Raw genomic sequence first — 21,057 nt, 5'->3', positions numbered from 1 at the left:
CCTAGAACAGGGCCCGAACACAGCAGGTGCTCTCTGTTTGCTTCCTGTAGAATGACTGAAGTGCTAATGCATTCAGGACTAGGGGGCAGAGAGGCCATTAAGGCGAAAACGATGCTCTCATCCTTGACTTTCCCTCTCCTGCAGGTAAGAGCCACACTTCACAGCAGACCCAGGGCCACAACCTACTCAGACAACAGCCCAGCTATAGCCAAATAAGATCACCTACCAAAGGGGGGCAGCAGCTCCGCTTCGGAGGAACAGATGTCTCTGTGCTGGGTCCTCCGGCCATAGGTGACAGAGTAGATATTGAGAAACTTGGACTCATGGCAGTGCAGTTTCAGCTCCTGGTCTTCACACACAGTCTTGTTTTTCAGTTCATCTGGAGAAGAAGCAGAAACCAGAGACAGATTAGCCTCGCTGAGAAGGAATGGCTGGGGACCATGCAAGTCGCCGCTGCTCAGCCCTTGGGGAGATGCACTCTGAGAAGGGTACAGCTGCCTGGCCTGGGAGTTTCGGACCCTGAGGAGTGGGGAGGGAGGCCCCTTGCAGGAAGCAGGTGGGAAGTAACTAGAGGGTAGAGCAAGTACCCCCAACCCCAGTCACACTGACACACTTAGGGCAGGGGCAGGGCCCCTCAGGTCCTGGGAAGAGCAGGCTTTTGGGGGAGTTCCTCCTGCTTCATTACAGCAAAGATTCATAAATAGAAGGAAGCCACCGCTAAATGCTGGCTGGAGACTCATATGCCACAAGTCCTCGCTTCTGGCTGCACAATCTCCTCCCCATCTGTCTGAATCTACTGTACTTTGTTCACAAAGAACACAGAGCGTGGCTGGGGCATGCAGAGCTCAGCCGGTGGAGTGTTCGCTTGCCCAGCACACACGAAGCCCCAGCACCACACAAATCGGACCTGAGGGCTCAGGCCTGTAATCGCAGCACTGAGGAGGTGCAGGCTGGAAGACATAATCCTCACATTCCCAACTGTATAGCAAGTCTGGGGCCATTTGGGAATATATGAGATCCTGTTTTAAAAGGAGAGAGAGAGAGGAGAGAGAACTCATTCTTGTAATTCAGGCACTCAGGAGGCTGAGGCAGGCAGATCTCTGTGCTACCATAGTTAAAATTTCTCTTTACAATATCATACAGAGTTGACATTTTTATGAACTGCAAAGCTAAAAAGTCTTTGTTTTAAAATATATATACAGCATATGGTAAATCCATCCATTTAAGAAGAAATTTAAACTTTATTTTACTGTGTGTATATGTGTGTAGGAATAGGTGTCGCAATGCATATATGGACAGCTGAGACTGTGGGTTCTCTCCTTCTGCATGTGAGTCCCAGGTCACAGGCTTGACAGCGAGTGCCTTTACCCACCGAACCATCTTGCTGATTCAGATAAGAGTTTATAATAATGATGTTTCTTTCCTTCTTTCTCTCTCTCTCTCTCTCTCTCTCTCTTTCTTTCTTTCTTTCTTTCTTTCTTTCTTTCTTTCTTTCTTTCTTTCTTTCTCTTCCTTCCCTGCCCCCTCCATAGTTTCTTTTTTTGAGACATGTGTGGCCCTGGCTCTCTTGGAATTTGCTCTGTAGACCAAGCTGGCCTTGAGCTCAGACATCTGCATGCTCTTACCTCCCACAAGCTGGAATTAAAGGCTTGTGCCACCACCAGCCAACAATGTTGTTTCTTTTTAAAAGTAATCATTTCTTTTACAATAATTTGGTGTGACAAAGGAGTAGCTATAGGACACTTGGGCAGAAGACAGCAATGTTCTATGGCTGAATATGGTCAAAAGAACAGAGGTCAGTAGACTTACTAAAGGTTGTTGGACTGTTCATTTAAAATGGGTGGATTTCATGCTATATAAATTATACCTCAAGTTATTTTTTTAAATGATGATAATTGATATTGAGGACTTCCCTGCACTTGGTCCTGTTCCAAGCACTTTAGATGTAATGAACCTCACCCACAGCAGCCTTTTACTGGGCTACCTCTTCAGAGCCAGCTAGCACAGGCAGCAAGGGCTAATGACAAGATGCCTGGGCTAGTCTTTGTCTGGAAGGAACCAGTTTCCCCAAGAAAGAAAGCTCTTGCTTTTCACGGCCCTCTTTAAGCTCACATTTATCTTCCACTCTGCCTGATTCCTCAAATACCTCAAGATTAAGTTCCCCTAAATGTGATCTGAGACCCACTGACTTGAAATCAGTCTTGAAATCCAGTTAGCACATTGTCACCAGCAAATTTAAAAAATACAGAGCCGTTGGGAGTAGAGGCACACAGCTGTAATCCCAGCGCTCGGGCAGCCTGGGTAGGAAAGTTGGGAGTTTAAGGCCATTCTAAGCTGCAGAGTGAGTCCTGTCTCCTCCCTCTCTCCAGGGAAAGGGGAAAGAAAAAGAAAAAGAAGAGAGAAAGGAATGATTAGAAATCATCCAAAACAGCAAGGGTACTCCATAAAGATAAGCACTGCTGTAATTTCAAAAGACCATCCTTCAGTTGTATTAATGTGAGTGTGTATCATATTGGGCCAATAAGTACAATGTTTTCCTTACTGTGGGTTGGAATCCAAACGTTTTGAAAGCTCTCACCAGAACTCTTCCAGAAAAGCATATGCAGTCCACACCAGAGCTAGGACAGCTGGCTGACCTTTGACAGAACCAACAATGCTTAAATTCCAAAATTAAAACATGAAAGAAAACAATCTCCAGTAAGGAACCCCACCTCCCCAGGACTTGGAAGTTCCTGTGATTCTTCACCAAAAGCTGAAAAGAAGCAGAAAGACCAAACCGTGGATCACGGGCAGAAAGACACTTCTGATCTCAAGATGCCAGCTTTAGTGCTGAGCCCGAGGCTGGTCTTTAATATAGCTCCCCCAATGTCCCCCCCCTCTCGGCAGGTCGCTTCTGTGATTTTAGGAAACCCACAACCAATCAAAGCTTGAACACAGTAAATAGAAAATTCTAGAAGGAAACATTTCCTAAATTTTAATCTGCCCCCTTCCCAGAGCTGTGCTGTACTCTTCTGCAGCTGGGCTCTATACAGACCTGAGTCTTTGCCCAGCATATCCACCCTGTATGTAACTTGGTTTATTGTTTTAGTTGTCAGACCTGTTGTCGAAATACTGAAATAGGTATATCTGAATAACCCCAATTTTGCTTCCTGACTGCCCCCAAAATACAAGAATATTAATGGTGGCAATTTTGTGATAAGCATGGTTACAACCTTTGTTTTATTATTGTTACAGAGCTCTCACTGTGCCTAATTTACAAATTAAACTTTATCACGGGTGTGTATCTATAGGAAAGCCACAGTAAATATAAGGTTTGATAGTATCTGTGGCATCAGGCATCCACAGCCCCTTTTGAAGCATGTCCCCTCTAGATAAGATGATTTTATATATATATGTGTGTATATATATATATATATATATATATTTTTTTTTTTTCCCTCAAATGGGAACATTCCAGGCAGGTGTGCAACCTGACACTTCTGGGTCACATATAGCCAGTAACAAACACAGCCAATATAAAACCACAACTTCTTTGTTAAAGACAACCCTGTAGTTTTAAAAGGTTGAACACGCTTGTGAGAGCGGCCAAAATGCAATCTGAGCAGGAGGCAGGCTGTCCATGCTCACAAGACCCGCCCTTCTACAGTCATTTGACATGGGAGAACCAGGGGGCAGGGCACAGGAGCCCGGTGGTAGTACATATTTAAAAGACCCTTGACCAGCTCACTGGAGTCTCAGCACAAGATTTTACACTTGGATCCAAGGAAAAGTTTGTCTCTTTCCAAATGAAAAGACTGGCTCTGTGACTTTGGGGTGCTGATGTCTTTTCGGTAAGCTGAGTGAGCCCAGAGGGGCAGAAGTTTTTCTGTGTTCTGTCTGAGTAGATGTTCAATCTCACTAACACTGATGTTTCTACTGACGTCAGAGGGTAACAACTGGCATCCATGCATAAAACAAAACATGGGAGCTACACAGAGAGCGTTTGCAATCAGGAGAATGCCTACCAGGGCAGGGCACCTCCAAAACAGAGGAGGGAAAGCCGGGACAACCAGACTTCAACGTGAATTTTGACCTGCAAAGGTTATGTCCAAATAATCCCATAGTGAGTTGAAAAATCATAAAGTTGAAAATACAGATGTCATTTTTTAACCAAATTTTTTTCCTTTAAAAAATGTATTCATAATACATTTAACACACCTAAGCTACAAACCCAGAGGTCGCAGGGAGAGAGCCGACTCCTGCAAATTGTCCTCTGCCCTCCACACACAGGCCCTGACAGGGTCCCTCCCCATGTTGGAGCTGCTGCTTGAAGCCACTGCTAAGTGTGGAAGAAAGCAAGGACAGTATTGCGTGCGCTCAGGGAAACACAGAATTCAAAATTCACTGGGTTCAATCCCCAGCAGGTAAATAGATAGATATTCAAAGTCTAGTCTTGCCCATAGTGGGCCTCTCTTAGTGCCAGGGACCGGTTCCCTTTCACCTCTCGGCAGTGGCCTGTCAAAGGTGGGAGGCCAGCAATCTGCCGGGACAGGCGTAGCTTGGCACTGGCCTTGCTCACAGCTGTCGATGCAAGGCGATGTTAGAATTCAAATAGACATTTGGTCGCTTGGATTGTGTCCTCAGACTCCGAACTGGCAACGGACCATGCCATTGCCAGCACCCAGGACACTGCCAATAGCACCCCCACCTCTGCCCCGGGTGCGTCACTGCCTGTCAGCCATGCACATCATGGGAACTACATTAGTGTGTCGATGGGAATACAAACCAGCTGTGACTCCGCCAGCTCTACCCGTGCTAAGCGGTTTACAAACAGCATGGTGTCATTGCAGCAGCCTGCAGGGAAGGGCACTTCTTCACTGCACAGCTGAGCAAGGGTCCCTCCCCTGTCCAAGATCACACAGCAGCCTCCGAGCGCAGAAGGCTGCCCATCCAGAACTGCTGGATGCCAGGCTGCCTGAGGCCAAATTTCCTGAGGGAGTGAAGGAAGAGAAATGCGGGAATGTGTGGCGCCTTTGGCAAAAGGGGGTTGTAGTGCAGCCTGCTGGAAACTAGCTCCGAAACCCAACCAGAAAACCAGCACTGGGCTGTGGCACCTGCCCTGTCGATGCTCCTGTCGTGTGGACTTCTCAGAACACAAAACTGGGGAGAGACACACAGATGTCTCCGTGTTGCAGCACGGGGTGCAGCTGAGGGCTAGATGCAAGGATCACAGCAGCAGTGACCAGTGAATCGGAGGACTGTCCACAGGTGGGAGGACTGCAGAAAAGGAGAAGCGGAAAGGTGGAGAGAAAAACCTCACGTAAGCCTTCTCAAACTCTGCCTCTGACTGCCAAGGACACAGCGACCACTGCCTCCGGTGTTCTTCACCGTTTCTCTCGGACGCAGCCGGGGTGGACCTTTACCTACCCTACACCTCCCAGCGTAAACGCTGCTGTGGTTTGTCTCCTCCAGCCTCACGCTGGAGTACAATCCCCATTGGGAAGTATTGAGAGGGTAAAGACTCAATCTAACTGTGGTGTGTAGAGATGGGACCTTCCTGCGATTAGGATTAGAAAAGGTTAAGGTTGGTGGGGGGTGGGGGCACACCCTTGCTCTCTTCATCTCCAGGCCATAGTAGCCCCACTGTCAGCACCTCACTCTCCAGTTGCAGACCATCTGAACCGCTGCTTTTGAAAGGAATAGTTGCTTGCATCAGGGACAGTGGGGACTGGGGGTGGAGAAAATGAAGGCAAATCTAATGGCAACCAAGGGCACAGTTATGTTTTTCAGAGTCAGCTACAGGAAGCTGCAGCTGCCCGTGAAGAATACAGAGACCTTGAAGTGGTGTTCCTGGTCTTTGGCCCAGTTAGGGGGTGTTGGGATGTGGTGGGGGAGGGGAGGGACCTCACAAAGGGATGTTCAGTGGTCACTTATGATTATGTGAGTGTGTAAGTGTGTGTGTTTGTGTGTGTGTGCATGTATGTACAGGGGAGTGTGAGACAGCAGGTACATGTGTGAGTGGGCATGTTTGTAAAAGTGAGTATAAGGCCATGGCAATGTGTGTGTGATAAGTATAGGAGAGCGCCTCTTGACTCTGCTATGAGTGTGTGGATACATGCGTGCTCACTGATATACAAGTCTGGGTGTGGGTGTGTCTGCAAATACAGTACTAATTCCATCCTACTCCTGCTGTCCCTGGGAGAATGTTGGAGAGAAACCTGCTGTCTGCTGAGAGGGTCTGGGAACTGCTTCCCTGAAATGCAGCAGGGCCCTGGGTCTCCACGTGGCCCCAAGGCCCCACCTCGAGCCCTAGACGACAGGGTCTTAGAAATGACAGAGAACAAGATGAAAAAAAAAAAATTAAAAGACTTGACTTGGGGTAGCAGACAGGAAACTGTGAAAACCACTATTCCTAACATCTGGTTGCATGCTATTACTATGATTTCTTTTCAACAAGTTGTTCAAGCTAAGCCTGCTAGAAAGACAAATACCACCGCACAGGAGATCCCTAGCTGCTAATTTCTGTGTGTGTGTGTGTGTGTGTGTATTAGGGTATAGGTGTAGGAAGTAAAACTAGAAAGAGGTCTTCACAGAGGGAAAAAGGAGATGTTAAGGAAGTGAAGGAAATGAGTAATAGAATTCATGTGCCATGAAGGTGGAAAGGCGACTAGGCTTGAAAAGGTCATTACTTTGTGTGCTAATTTAAAGTAGGAGAGAATGTCTCCTGCTCCCTGTCCCCTAACTGGCTGCAGGTGCATCCCAGGCACCTGGAAACGAGGCCTGGAAACGAGGCCTGGAGACGAGGCCTGGAGACGAGGCCTGCCCCGCGAACACGGTTACTTAGTGCTTGCAGTAGGTTAGCCATAAAGCCTGTGTGATTATGGATGGCAGAAGTCAGTGGAGAAAGCACAAGAAGAACCAGGATGGGAGAGATTGCTCCAGCATGCCTTGCGTCCACAAGAATGGCAGCAGCCAGTCCACGCACATGTGGGGTGGTGGCTCTGGGCTCTGGTTGGAACCCGTGCCACTGAGCCCAGTGGATATCAAGCCTCGTAACTCAACTACCTCTGAAAAGCAGATTCTGTCCCTCGTTTTGAAAGAAAACACTTGTATTTCCTCCCCTCTGTGGGTATTTTCAGCATCAAGCTTTAAACCTTGAGAAAGATTTTTACATTCGTATATCTGTAAGCATGAGCTCACGCATGTGTGTTAGTGTACTTGCCTCTCTCTCTCTCTCTCTCTCTCTCTGATCTTCCTGTTAAGGGATTGAGGTTGGATGGGCAGAGGACTTTGGTCAGGAGTGTCCACAAACTGGGGGCCAATTCCCAACAACTGTCCCCCCTCAGAAGTTACTTACTAGGTTGGCATTTAAAGGAGACCAGGAGGTATTTACTGCTTCCTGGACAAAGGTCAGGTCCAAAGACACGGCTATTGACCAGGAGGTGGCAGGCCCGCTGGTTCTGGCACTCGTCCAGCACCTTCTGGAAGGAGGCAGAAAAAGACAGGCTTGTGAACGGCACACAGTGTCTGCTGGACCCCAAACCTGGGTTGCTCTAGTCCTTGCCTGGCCTGAACTGTGTCTTGAAAGCACATGGGGGTGGGGTGGGGAGGCAGCTCTCTGCAACTTCCAGAAGGAAGAACCTGGTCCAGAGAGCCAGACCCATGGGAAAGTCGGCCCCAGCCAGCCACAGTGGGTACTATGGCTGACTCTTAAAAACTGCTATCCCTCAAAGGATCCAGGGTACACAAGTGAGATCACATCACAAGCTTGAAAACTGAGAGAGCTGTGATGGCCAGGAATTATCACCATACCTCCTTACCTTTAGGAATGGCCACACACAGGCCCTGGGAACTTGGGAAAGGCTTCAAACACCCAAACTTGTTCCACCAATATACACATACATGCATACATACATACATACATACATACATATGTATATATATATATATATATATATATATATATATACGATTCTCACCCTTGACAAACTCAAGGGCATGGGCCTGTGACCTTGTTGCTGAGCAATTTCTTTATTGAAATTATTTGTTTGATTATTTAGTCAAAAGGTTTCTCTCTCTCTGCTTGTGAAAAACTCTGTGCTGCTTCATAGAATGATCCATGACTTTCTACTGCTCCTCTGGGCTCTGGTTCCCAAGAAAGCCCTACCCAGAATAAACTCAGAATAAACTCAGAATAAACTAGCTTTGGTTCTGATGGAGACAGCAAGTCCAGAAAGGGGAAAGTTTACAGGATGATGATGCACCCTGGCATGGCTGATGGTCTGGGTGAATTACACAGCCTTTGGGTGTTTCTGTAAGGCTCTTCCATCCCAGCCTCACAGTAGGCCCTGAGGCAGGCTGTGTTCAAACCATGTTACCAACTGCAAAGGCAGAGAGGCGCCATGGTGGCTCCCTTGGCAAATGTTAACCTGTCCCTCAGGACACGGGCTGACTCAGCTGCCAGTGTAGTGGGATGTCCCAGGGGAAAGGGACTTGCTGAGTGGAAGAGCCATGTGCAGAGATGTTCCTGGCAGGCTCACCTCTGAGCGGCATCGGGACTGTGTTTGCAGATACTAACATGTCAGCTTAAATGGAACTTCCTCTTCCCTCAGGCTGGAGCAAGAATGCCACAGTGCCAGCAGTTCATGCTTTCACCAGGCAGGCAATGCCACCCTCCTGCTGCTGGCCAGCTCTTTTCATGCCCCTTGGGGGCAGCAGAGTCTGGCCACCTAGGCTAGGTGAGGTAGGCGATTGGCAGGCAGGACTCTTGGAAGGGAGGCCCCGAGGAGAGGAACTGAGGCAGGGTGGGGCACACAGGACCCTACACTTGACACTATTCTTGTCTTCCAAAGAAACACGTTGCTGCTCGTCATAGCGCAAACCATGTCAAGGGAACTCAGCCGGACACGCTCTTTTGAGTTGTTCACCAGGGACACAACTACCCTGATGCTACAGGTTTGGGACTGAAAAGGAATAAGTGATATGAAAAATAGAAAAATATTTGCATCATCTAATATTTTTGCTTCTTCTCTGTGGGCATTAGGAAAAGCATAACAGAAGTCTCCTCAGACCTTCTGGTAAATGAACCTTCCTCTACATATTCTATGCTGACCAATAATCTAGCTGACTTCTAACGCCATTTGCTGTAAAGAACTTGAGAGGCATTAAAATCATCCTTGTAATAAAGCCCAGCCAGTGAGTGACTTAGCACTTTGGCCAGGGAGCTGAGGTGACAGAGTATAAGTTGCTTGGATAAAGTTGGCATTACTAGCACGGGCCTTGTACACAAAGAGCAGGATGGAGGTTCATGGCCCACCTGGACTACAGAGCAGGTTCAAAGCTAGCCTAGGTAACTTAGCAAGACACTGACTGAGAAACGAAAAAGGGCTGAGACTATAGCTTGCCTAGTGGTATAGTGCTTGCCCAACATGCAGGAGATCTTAGGCTCAGTTAGTCCCCACTACTGAAATAAGTTGCATGAATAAGCCACAAACAGTCTAAAACCACCAGTGATTTGACCTCTATGTGTACCAATTTTCCCTCAAAGATGCCCAAGGAGAAAGAGAAGAAGGAGAGAGGGGGAGGAGATGGGGGAGGAAAGAGCAGGAGGGAGAGGAAGAGAAAGAGGAGGAGAAGGGAGGAAGGAGGAAGAGAAAGAGGAGGAGGAGTTGTTATCCCTGGCAGTATTCAGAAGAAAAACAAGTCCAACCAAGACCACTCAAAATATCTCCAAATGAGAACAACATGGTTGTCTACATCCAGAGAAGTGAACCAGGAGAAACAAAAGATGACTATTGATATGTCTCTTGAACCATTCTCTAGGGAATTCATCATAACCTCTGATTCGGGTGTCAGAAAGACACCTGGGTTCCCCTGTTTCCCACTGGTGCTTTATCAGTGATGTGGGCCTGAAGGCTATTTCTGCTACAGGGAAGAGTGTGCCTGTGACCAGCTTCATACTGAAAGTGTGCCGAGGGAATTCTCCATTGTGTATGGATACCATCATATCCACAGCAAAGACTCATCTTGGGAATCAAGTAATAGCCTACTTGTAAAAATTAATAATGTATAGTAATGGGGGTTCTCACAAATTTTTGCTTTGAATGAACTGAAGCATCATATATATATATGAACATAGAAAAAAGAGGGAGAGAGGAGACCAGAAAGAGGAAAGAGAGAGGGAAAAGCTATTTCATGATCTCAGCACATCCACGAAACGTAATACCTGCAAAGTGGTGGCTGCCACACAGGTCAGGTTGTCTTTCCTCTGGGGGGTAGGCTCCTGGGAGCTACACATTTGGTAATCCTGCCCATAAAAGGCCGATTGGACACTTATTGTAGAATGCCGAGGGCACTGTAGATTCAGATAGTCCCCGTCACAGGCATAGGCGGTGTGGTTTTGCAGGAGTTTGGTTAAGTAACCTGGAAAATAGTCAGCTGGGTTACAGGAGCCCCAGGAAGCCCCCCGCCCCATCCTGCACAGGTTTCAGAGCACGGAGCCGATGATAGCGTCCCTGAGATGGGCTGCTGGGTTGAGAAGGTGTGCCGTGCAGATCTGAGGCAGGTGACCAAGTGACGCCGCAGGGGCTGTGGGGCCAGGTGCTGGCCTTTCCTGCGTGGGACAGGTATCTTAGTCTGTGGTGGCCTGCCGTGGGGCTCGGAGGGCTCCACTCTCTTCAGGCAGCACACTAAGGCATTGGCCAAGAGCCCAAGGAATCTGGAAGAGCCTCTGTAGAACAGCAAAGTAGGCTGAGTGGGCGTCCCTGGGCATGTGGACACCTGTCCCGAGGAAGACTTGGGTTTTCTAATCTCCACACCTTCCTGGAGTAAGGGAATGCCATTCAACTTCAGGAAACCACTCCTGGGCCTGCCTCACCTCAGAGGAAAGTTGGAAAAGACCGCCTGCATAGGGTAAGGCCTGCCAGGAAGAAGTTCAGGGGTGAGCCAATGGGAAATGCAGGGGAGCTTTGTTGTGGGTTGAATAGCGTATCTCCAGACTCCTATTGCGCCTCAGAATGTGACTTCATCTGAAAGAGGAGTGCAGGCGTGATTAGTTAAAAGGAGGGCATGCTGAACTCAGGAGAAGCCTTACTGCCATATGGTTAGTGTTCCCATCAGGAGAGAAGAGAGGACAGAAACAAGACAGTGATCTGGGTGATGGATCTGCACAATCCAAGGGAAGCCAAGGGTGGCGGGCCACCAGCAGAACCCTGGGGGTGCAGGAAGGTCCTTCATAGGGTGCTTGGCTCTGCCAATGCCTTGATTTCAGGCCTCTGAGACAACAGCGTAGGAATTCTGAAGTACACAGCCACCCATTTGGGAAATTGTTCCAGTACCCATGGGAACAATAAACTCCACGCCTGTCCCAGTCTACTCTGTGACCTCTCAAGCAGTTGGAGGAGCCAGGCTGGGCTTGGGCTCTGAGAAACTCTGAGGACCTACAGCCCAGAATGTCTGGAGCTTGGGCTGGTTCTCAGAAATGAGGAAGTAAGTTCTGGCCAGAGTGTAGATTTCCCTTCCTCCTTCTCACACCTCCTGCGGTCAAGAGCAAGCCAGCCTGGACCAGGGCCAGGGACTTTCTGCTGAGGTGTGTGGGATGCGCTGGGCTGACTCTGACAGGGAGACATTAGGAGAGGAAGGGCAGTTCCAGAAATCTCTGATTCCCATGCAGACGGGCCCACGCCCATGTGAGCCCCATTCCGGTTACACAATCTCTCAGAAGTATAATTCCTGACTAAAGGTACCTGGGCTTTCTGGAAGGTCACAGGCAAGGAGGGGAGGCAGCGGTCATTCCATTCATACAAGAGTGTTCTGAGGAAGGCTGCAAATACTCACTAGAAAAATTAGCCTAGCTGGAATGCCTCTCTCTCTCTCTCTCTCTCTCTCTCTCTCTCTCTCCTATTCCTCCTTCTCCTTTGGGAGGCTAACTTGCTCAGAGAAGCAGAGTCTAAAATGAACAGTAAAAGGAACTCAGACACCAGTGTGAATCTGACTCTTGCTCATCTACCTGCAGGCCTCAATTTCATACACTGTGGGTCAGTGTTTCCTTACATGGCATGCAGGGAGGCAGCCTCTGACAAAGTGACAAGCGTTAGTAATTCAGGATTTCGTTATGGGGCCTCAACACACGCTACCTGCAGGGAATAAGGGTAGTTACTATGGGAGAGCCAGCATCGATCCTGAAATGTGCTGGGCAGGGACCCCATTACTAAGATCCCTTTGGACATCTTACAACTTTCTGTCCATCAGCCCCAGATCCCCAGAACCCTGCAGAGTGGCCAGCTGATTCCAGCTTCAGAGTGATTCTCAGAGAATGACTTTGGCTTAAAGCTCATTGTTTATGCAGAAGATGATTTGCTGCTCTAGTAGCTAAAGGACAGGACAGGGCTCTGGGAGAGGTGGAGTCCGGAGACAGAGGGCTCTGGGTCCTGGATGCCTAGATAGACGTGCTCTGTAATAGTAATCTTGATGTTGCCTGAGATCATCAGTAGCCATGTCTGTAAGGTTCCCAGAAAGGTAAACACATATCCTAAATGCAGATGGCACCATCCCATGGTCCAGAGTCTGATGAAGAATGCTGGCTCTGCCATCACAATACTCAGGGTTCCAGCACCCATATAACAACCCAGCGGTTCAGGACGTGTTTATAACCTCACTCCAGGTGGGACAGGTGCCTTCCTTGCCACAGTGACTCTACCTTCAAACCATGAGACAAAAGAAGCCCTTCCTTCTGGAGAATGCTCTGGTCACTGGCCACAGTGATGAGGAAAGTCACACAGACAAGCTGCCTGCTCAGGAACGAGGCAAGCACTTTACTGGCTGAGGCCCCCTGCAGCCCCTCTTGCTCTGAGACACTGTTTGTGGCAATTTGGTTTCTGCAGTGACTGTTGGAACAACCTGGGGCATATGAGAGACCCAGAGTTGCAGACTGAAGAGACGCTTTTAGGGGAGGATTTTTAAAAATAAGTATGTTTGGATTAAAGCGAGGGGATGTCTGTGTATGGGCTGTCAATATATCTAATAAGTTCTAGATCACGTGCAAATTATGTTTCTTACTGTGAGTTGTGGCCAACAAATTTCAAAGTGAATATTGACCAGAAGCTGCTTGAAATGAGGTCTCAATGTAAATGTATCAAAGGAAATGAGTGTGGGAGAGGAATTAAACCCAGCGGAACTGAGGTCCTGCCAAGAAGGGTCATAAGTGCAGAGGGCAATCACAACTGTGAAGCAAAAAGCCCTTTTAGGGCAGAGCAATAAAATGCTCCGGAGGGAACAAAAAGATGGCTGTGTGTGTAAAGGTGCCACCAAGCCTGACAACCTGACTGCAATCCCTGGGACCTTCATGGAGGAAGGGGAGAACCAACCCCACAAGTGCCATAGCAAGAATGCAGCCAGGCAGGTGAGCACACACACACACACACACACACACACACACATACACGCACGCGCACACACACTAACTGTAGTAGAAAATGAAATATCCTTGAGAGTCATAGAAGAGAAACTAGAGGTGGAGATGTTTCTGGACTGGAAGTGGGGGTCCCCACTGGATCGAGTGCACCTCAACAGAAAGAGGAGTGGAGCAGCCTGCTGTCAGGCTTGAGCACCTCTGCTTCCCTGGGGGGAGGAGGGAAGGCCAGCTCTGCAGTGTGCTGTTCTGTCAATACATTTGGCCTCCCCCACCTTGCTTTCTCAGCCAGCTCACTAGACCGCACTTCCCAAGAAACAGTCGCCACTGCTGCCTTTGCTTATGACTTCTCTCTGGAGTCAAAATGCTTTGTATCGTTGTAGTCTCAGCCAGGGATTTACAGTCCGACCCTGCTTACCATCCTAGGACAGCGCTTAAGCAGGCCAAGCTGGCTGCATCTTGCTATTTAGTTGAAGCTAATGCTGAACTCCTGACCACGCTGCGATCACGGGGGTGGGGGGGCCTCCCCACCATGCTCGTCCCTATTGTGGTCACGGGGGTGGGGGGGCTTCCCCACCATGCTCATCCCTATTGTGGTCACGGAGGCGGGGGGCCTCCCCACCATGCTCGTCCCTATTGTTTTATTTTCTGTTGACACAGGGTCTCCTACACTGTACCTCAGCAGCCTGGCTCACAACTTACCGTGTCGCCTTGGCTGGCCTCGAACTCATGGCAATCCTCCTGCCTCAGCTACCCAAATTTTAAGTTTGAGCCACAATGCCAGCATAAGTAGAAGTGTACATTCTTTTTACAATTCTGTCTTTAAAGTCCAGTGTTACCCGAGAAACTCTGCTGGTTGAATTGGTGGGTGAGGGCTAGACGTGGAACAGGTACAGACCTTCCTGTCAGCCTGTGCACAGCCTGTGGTGGTCTCCCAGACTCTCCCCCGGCAAGCTGCTGCAGCAAATGATCAGAACTCCGGCATCTTCCCCAGCCAGAGTCTCACAAGAACAACTCAATCTGGGTCCGGGGAGGGAGACTAGAGAAACTTTTTTTTAATGTTTTTCTTTATAAATAAAGATGAGGGGTTTGTGGAAGAATGGGTCCCTAAAGAGCCATGGGAGCTGGGAGTCGCTCTCTGTCTTTGGAAAGAAACAGAGAAAGGAGGCAAGATGGCTCAGCTGGTAAAGACCTTTGCCACAAAACCTGAAGATCTGAATTCCATACCTAGACCCCATGTGGTAGAAAGGGAGAACCGACTCCTGCAAGCCGGACTCTGGCCCCCACATAGGTGCCTCAGGGCCTGCATGCCCCTCACACGCAAAGAAACGAGTGTCACAAAATTTTAAGTAAAGATATGAAGAAGTCAAGTCTGCCTTATTGAAAGACCCTGCGAATGCCCTCATCACACTGAATGAAAACTTGCTCGTCTATAAACAACGCAGTGACCAGACTCCAGAGTCGTAAGAATGGCTGATTTCTCAGGTGTGATGTAGGGCGGGGGTGGGGGTGTTCACAGCAAAAGCTTGTGGCATCATGGGCGAATTGCAGAACTCCCCAGAGCCAGATGTGCCACATACACTGACACTCCTGATCAGAGCAGGTACGCAAACACTCCAGCTGCACGAAGCAGGTAAAGACTCAGATTAAATACATCTCTGTTGTGTGCGCACATGTATGTACGTATGTACATAAAATCTACTCGTGTGTGCACGCATGGGTATGGGCATGAGGCAGATGCACTGTTCTTGTGCCAGGGCACTGACCACATCACTCTTAGGTGACTGTTCACTTGCCCTCCAGAAAGCACAGGCAGTGTCAAGACCTAACTGGGGCGACTGCAGGGTCCCACAAAGCTTTAGGATCCCTGTGAGCCAGTGAAGGTGGGAGGGGTGAAAGGTCAAGTCCACAGTCCAAACAGTGTCTGCAGGTGACGCTCACCTCTCAAGGCTGGTGCCCGGGATTTGTTGTGGGAATCAGATGATATAACAGACCAGAAGCTGCTGTGTAACCCTGAGTGTTACTGACTGACGCAGGGTCCCCACAGGTGGAATGCAGAACAGCCTCCCTCCCTCCATTCCTGGTCATCCCTCCAGTCTATACAGCTCAGAGATAAGCACTCAGCCCAGTGGCTGCCCTGGTGGTTCAGACAGGCTACACTGAGCTATGGAGAAGTCAGTTGCCCTCCCTCCGTGCTCCCTCTGTTTTCCTCCTTTCCCCCTTCTAGTTCCCAGCCTTTAAATAATGTCTAAACGCTCCTCATTGTTATAGTTTTAGAGTCTCCTTTCTGTTGCTGCGGTCAAAACAACACAACACAACAACAACTGACAGTAAGTAGCTTCGGCAAGAAAGGAGTTATTTTAGGGTGCAGTTCCAGGTTCCGGTCTCTCCCTGCCCCCTTTCCTTCCCTCCCCCACCCCCTGCAGACAAGTCAAGGCAGCAGGAACCTGAAGGGGCAAGTCACATAATGTGTACAGTCAAAAGCAAAGATAAATGAGTAACAGGTGCTTAAGCTCTGGGTGGCTTTTCTCTACTCTTCCATAGTCCAGGGCTGGAATCCAGAAACCGGTACCCCACTTTCAGGGGTCCTTCCCATATCAGTTGACACCATCAAGACAAACCCCACAGACAGGCTCACAGGCGAACCTGACCATCTTTCCAGGTGTACTGGCTAGTTTTATGTCTACTTGACACAAGCTAGAGTCTCTGAAAGGAGGGAACCTTGTTGTGCCAGGTTCTCAAGACTCCAAAAGATCACCACCAGGAGTGGAGTCCGTTGCAAAACACACAAGGATCTTTTTATTACAAGCTATAGCCTGGGCTCACATACCCTCACAGCTGAAGTGGTTGAGAACAGAGAGCCTTGTGCTCAGGTTAGGTAGTTGATTTAAAGAGTCTGGTCCCTCCCAGCATGCCTAAAGCAGGGGGATTCCTGCCTGGTAAGCATTTTGATGCTGCATTTTGAATTGATTGGCTATCAGAAGGCCCTCAAACCATTAATGGTCTGGCTTCCCTTGTGTGGCTGTTCTAGGGGAGAGGGGCTGGTTTCCTAGCAACTGTATCTTTAGTGGGCAGGAAAAGAATGCAGTAAGGCTGGTTCTTCACCACAGGCGGCTGGACAGGTCTCCACCTATCTGGCCTTCGTTCAGGCTTGTGCTTTAAACTTTATACCAATACCCACTAATTTTTAATTCTTTGGTCTCTCAACCTCTACTGAAAAAAAAAAATGCCTCTATAAGATTCAGCTGTGGGGCATTTTCTTAACTAGTGATTGATGGGGAAGGGCCCAGCCCTTTGATTGTGGTGCTATCCTTGGGCTGGTGGTCCTGGATTCTTTAAGAAAGCAGGCTGAGCAAGCCAGTAAGCAGCACCCCTCTATGGCCTCCACATCGGCTCCTGCCTCCATGTTCCTGCCCTGCTTGAGTTCCTGTCCTGACTTCTTCCAGTGATAGACTCTGATGTGGAAGTTTAAGCTGAATAAATCTTTTCCTCCCCAACTTGCTTTTGGTCATGGTGTTTTGTCACAATACAAGGTTAAGACACTGAGGATAATTCCAGACTGTGTCAAGTTAATCAAATGTAAGTAAGCATCACATGAACACATATTTAGAAGAGGCCAAAGGGCTGACAATTCTTTCCTCTTTCTAAGGCTGCCTGAGTCACTCTATGTGCAAAATCCATTGGCCCCACATTCAGGTGCTGACAACCCAAATTGACAGAGGACAATTTCACAACCATTCTGGAAAGAGAATGGAATTCAATTGTTCAATCCTGGCCTTCCTCTAATCTCTTTAAAAACAATTGAAGTGGCACCCTCCCCCACCCCAAATGCTTCTGATAAGAGACCACACCCTTCTATTCACACACACCAGAGGTGTCTCTGCATGTCTGAAGTTCATTTCCAGAAATGAACTTTTTTGTCTGTTTTTTCTTTTGTGTCTGTTGAGTGTGTCCTGAGCCCTGAGTTGGTGCTCCTGTAGGTACTGGAAGGCCCCTCCACAGGTAAAGAGCCCACCATTAGGCTCTACATGTGAAGAGCACCAAGACCAAAAAGTGAATTTGCAGGGGTGGGCAGCTAGGAATGGCTACTTAGAGGTAGAGTGTTTGCTCCACATACACAGAGTCCTGAGTTCAAGTCCCACCATCATCCAAAACAAACAAAAACAGTGACATTAGGACCTGTCATTGTCAAGTGGCAGAGTAATCGCCTAGCATGCTTGAAGCCATTTAGAAGCCGTCTCTGAGCACTTTAGAAGGAAGGTCTAAAGATAAAACTAGATCCATCAACTTCTTTCTTTTCTCTCTTTCCTTTCTTTCTCTTTCTTTCTTTCTTTCTTTCTTTCTTTCTTTCTTTCTTTCTTTCTTTCTTTCTTTCTTTCTTTCTTTCTTTCATTTTTTTTCCAAGACAGGGTTTCTCTGTGTAGCCTTGGCTGTCTTAGACTCACTTTGTATAACCAGGCTGGCCTCAAACTCATAGAGATCCACCTGCCTCTGCCTTCCTGAGTGGTGGAATAACAGGTGTGTGGCACTGTGCCCAGCAATCAGCTTGTTTTTTAGACACTTGAGTAGGAAATCACACGAGACCATGGGTGGGAATGGTAGCCATTACAGTTCTTAAACCCAGACCCCATCTAACAGCACATCAGATGAGGAGAACTGAATCTTAGAGTACAGATGCTGTCTGTGTGGGAAGGGGCCCACCTTGTTTCTAGCAGTTTCTAAGGGTTGAGGGTCTGTTTATAGAACTGGCCAGTGGACTTTCAGGGCAAAGGTGTTTGCCACTTGGAAAGCAGGTCTATGAAATCTGCCTCTATGGGACTCCCCCGTTCTTGCTTTCCCACTTGCTATCCTATATGGACAGAGAGCTAACTGGGACCCCAAAAGATGGGGCTGTCCCAAGAGGGAAAGAGCCCAGATCCTTAAGTGATTACACAGAGTCAGGCTTCCTTGATTTTCCAACCTCACAGGACAACGGGCTCAGCATGAGCCAACCTCTGTGCCTTTTCTGCAGCAAAGAGTCAGGGCTTTTTATTGCAGCAGCAGCTTACTCTCTATTGATAACCTGGAATTCTTACAGCTGTTGCTTACATAAGTAAAAAAGCTGGTGAAAAGCTGGTGAGACTTTGAAAAGAAACAGAAGCATCTCACTCTTTTGTGATGCGTTCTTGATCCCATTCCACCAGCTCTTGTAAAACCCAAAAGTTAATCCGTAAGCTCCACCTGCCCAAGGACCAGGTAACTTCCTGCAACGCTGGGAGTTGTAGTTCTTGGAAAACAGCAAATCCACGTGGGAAAATCTGTGGCCATGTGTGTTTGTGCTTAAAAACCCCCTGTAACATGTGTCTTGGGGCCACTCAGCTGGGAAATACAGGGAGTATTCCTGACCAAAATCCATCTGGTCAGTATTTAATCGAAGTTCACTTTAAATTTGGCTCAAAATTGTGGAACTCGTTTTTCTCTGATGAATCTCAGGATTAACATTCTCCAAACCTCACTGGGGAAACCATTTCTTTGAATGAAGAACTTGCTACAGGGGACTGGAGAGATGGCTTAGTGGTTAAAAAGCACTTGCTGCTCTTGTGGAGGACCTGAGGACAAGCACCCACACTGGTCAACCCACAACCTTCTGAATTTCAGCTCCAGGAGACCTGACTTCCTCTTCTGGCCTCCTGAGATGGCCACATGCATATACACACAGAGACAACCACATATACATCTATGAAAAATAAAAACAAATCTTAAGAAAAAAGAAAAAAAAAAGCTTGCTACTGGGTAATGTGGCTTGTGCCTAAAGCCCCTGCATGCAAGGGACATGAATATGACAGGCCTTGCAAGCTTGAAGCAAGACAGGTTTCCACAGTGAGTCCCAGGCCATCCAGTGCCACCCAGCAAGATCCCATCTGAAAACAAAACCGAAGGAACAGACAACAGAGACAACAGCCTCAGAGAGCACCCTGCTGGGAAGCCACAGCAAAGGGAGTTAAATTACAAAAGAGGCAGAAGGGATGGGGCGGGTGTGTGTGTGTGTGTGTGTGTGTGTGTGTGTGTGTGTCATGAGTTAACCTCCCGCCTGGATCCTCACTATGCAGGCGGGTTAACCACGGCATGAGCGATGCTGGGAAGCCAAGGAAAGCAGCCCCCCATGGATTGCTGAGTGTGGAGAGGGGTGGGGACTGGGGGCTGGCTAGGGTGAGGCTCTGGACAGCCCCAGCCCTGAATAAAAAGAGCTAGAGTTGGGAGCAGTGAGGCCATGAGTTCTGTGGAAGGCCCACGAGCTCTAGACCCTTCCCTAGATTAGAAGTGGTTCATTACTGCCGAGGTGACCTTCTGCTCCTCTGTATAATGAGAGCCTTCTGCTTCCTTCACAGCTCTGTATAGACGGTAGGAAAGCCGTGCAGAGCATCGGGGACCGAGGAATGCTCGAGAGCAGTGGTTTGCACAGGGTTTGTATGTGTCTCCCATGGGTTCAGGGGGAACTTTAATTACTCCTTGGAGGGATTAAGAGATTGGAAACTTAATCAGACTACAGTGTTCCGAGGCAGGTAACTAAGCTTAGGTAATGTCACCAGAGCAGGGCCCCCGAGTCTGATTCATCACTGGCGGCTACATAAGAAGAGAATGAGACACAAAGAAGCAGACACAGCTGCACATACGATGCCCTGCAAGGACATCAGCACCAGGTGTTGGCCTTTGGCCTGGAACTGGAAGTATGAGCCGTCCACAGCTTTTTTCTGTATAACTTCTGTTACCCAATTTGAGGTATTCTGGTCACAGTATTAAAGAAGGAACTAATAAGATAAAGACAGAAAAACAAAAAGAGATTTGCCAGCTAAGGTTTGTTGAACAGACAGACCCCAAAGATGGGAAGAACAACCAACACCCAAAATGTACTGCCTTCAGGCTTAGCATGAACGCAGGGCTACAGGATCGTGGAGAAGAGAAAAGAAGCTTAACTTCACAAGGCAATGATGTCATGGAGCATTTGCCTCAGGTTTGAGGATGCTGAGAAGGCATGCATGCACATGCACACAAACACACACACACGGAGACACACTCATATTCACACACACACACACACACATGCGCAGAGACCACACAACATACACACACACACACACACACACACACACACACAGATGAGCTTTTCAAATGCCTGCTGTCAGTTCTCAGGTACCCTTCCTCAACACAACAACTATTTCCTTTGACAATAAAACTGCCTGGTTGTCCTAACACCAAACAATTCTGTTGCCAAAGGCATAAAACATAAACTTTCCCCATATGCCGTTCAATAGCAGTCAGAGTTCAAGAATTCCCAAATGTCTCAATATGGAAAAACTAATCCTGACAATTATCGGCTTCCATGTGATGGGAACTCTTGGTTCTTCGGCTTTCCGGCCTTAAGCTCTGAGAAGTTTCACGTCTTTGAGGGGCACCGTGTCACATCCAGCTGCACGTCTTCCACCTGGAGGCTCTCTCACTCATTCCCTGACTGTGAGCTCGTGATCTTCCATCGGCTTCTTCCTGTGTGTCTCTGTCCGCTGGCCACTGATTTATCAAGTGCTGTGCTTCCTCCTATAGCTTCACGTGTGTCTGAAGTGGGTGTTTTCTTCATGGACGTCCACACATATACAATTGTGTGTCACTTTAAAGCGGGGTACAGGCTAGAGAGT

At 48.3% G+C, this 21,057-nt stretch overlaps 1 protein-coding gene across 3 annotated transcripts in view; it reads right to left on the bottom strand.

Annotated features, from left to right (window-relative positions):
- Eva1c (eva-1 homolog C) overlaps window positions 1–21,057 on the bottom strand; it is a 66,599-nt gene that overhangs the window by 24,066 nt on the left and 21,476 nt on the right. The window contains exons 2-4 of one of the 3 annotated variants that reach the window (XM_060370713.1): window positions 10,205–10,401; window positions 7,337–7,457; window positions 227–379 (exon numbers count right to left, since the gene is read on the bottom strand). In XM_060370713.1, the coding sequence (XP_060226696.1) occupies window positions 227–379; window positions 7,337–7,457; window positions 10,205–10,401 (471 nt within the window). Of the gene's footprint in view, window positions 1–226; window positions 380–7,336; window positions 7,461–10,204; window positions 10,402–21,057 lie in introns of all 3 variants that reach the window. The other 2 variants (XM_021628452.2, XM_060370714.1) reach the window with 2 other exon arrangements.

The sequence above is a fragment of the Meriones unguiculatus genome, chromosome 17 (assembly GCF_030254825.1).
Source record: "Meriones unguiculatus strain TT.TT164.6M chromosome 17, Bangor_MerUng_6.1, whole genome shotgun sequence".
Classification (NCBI taxonomy): Eukaryota; Metazoa; Chordata; class Mammalia; order Rodentia; family Muridae; genus Meriones; species Meriones unguiculatus.
This window is presented reverse-complemented; position numbering and strand designations above follow the sequence as displayed.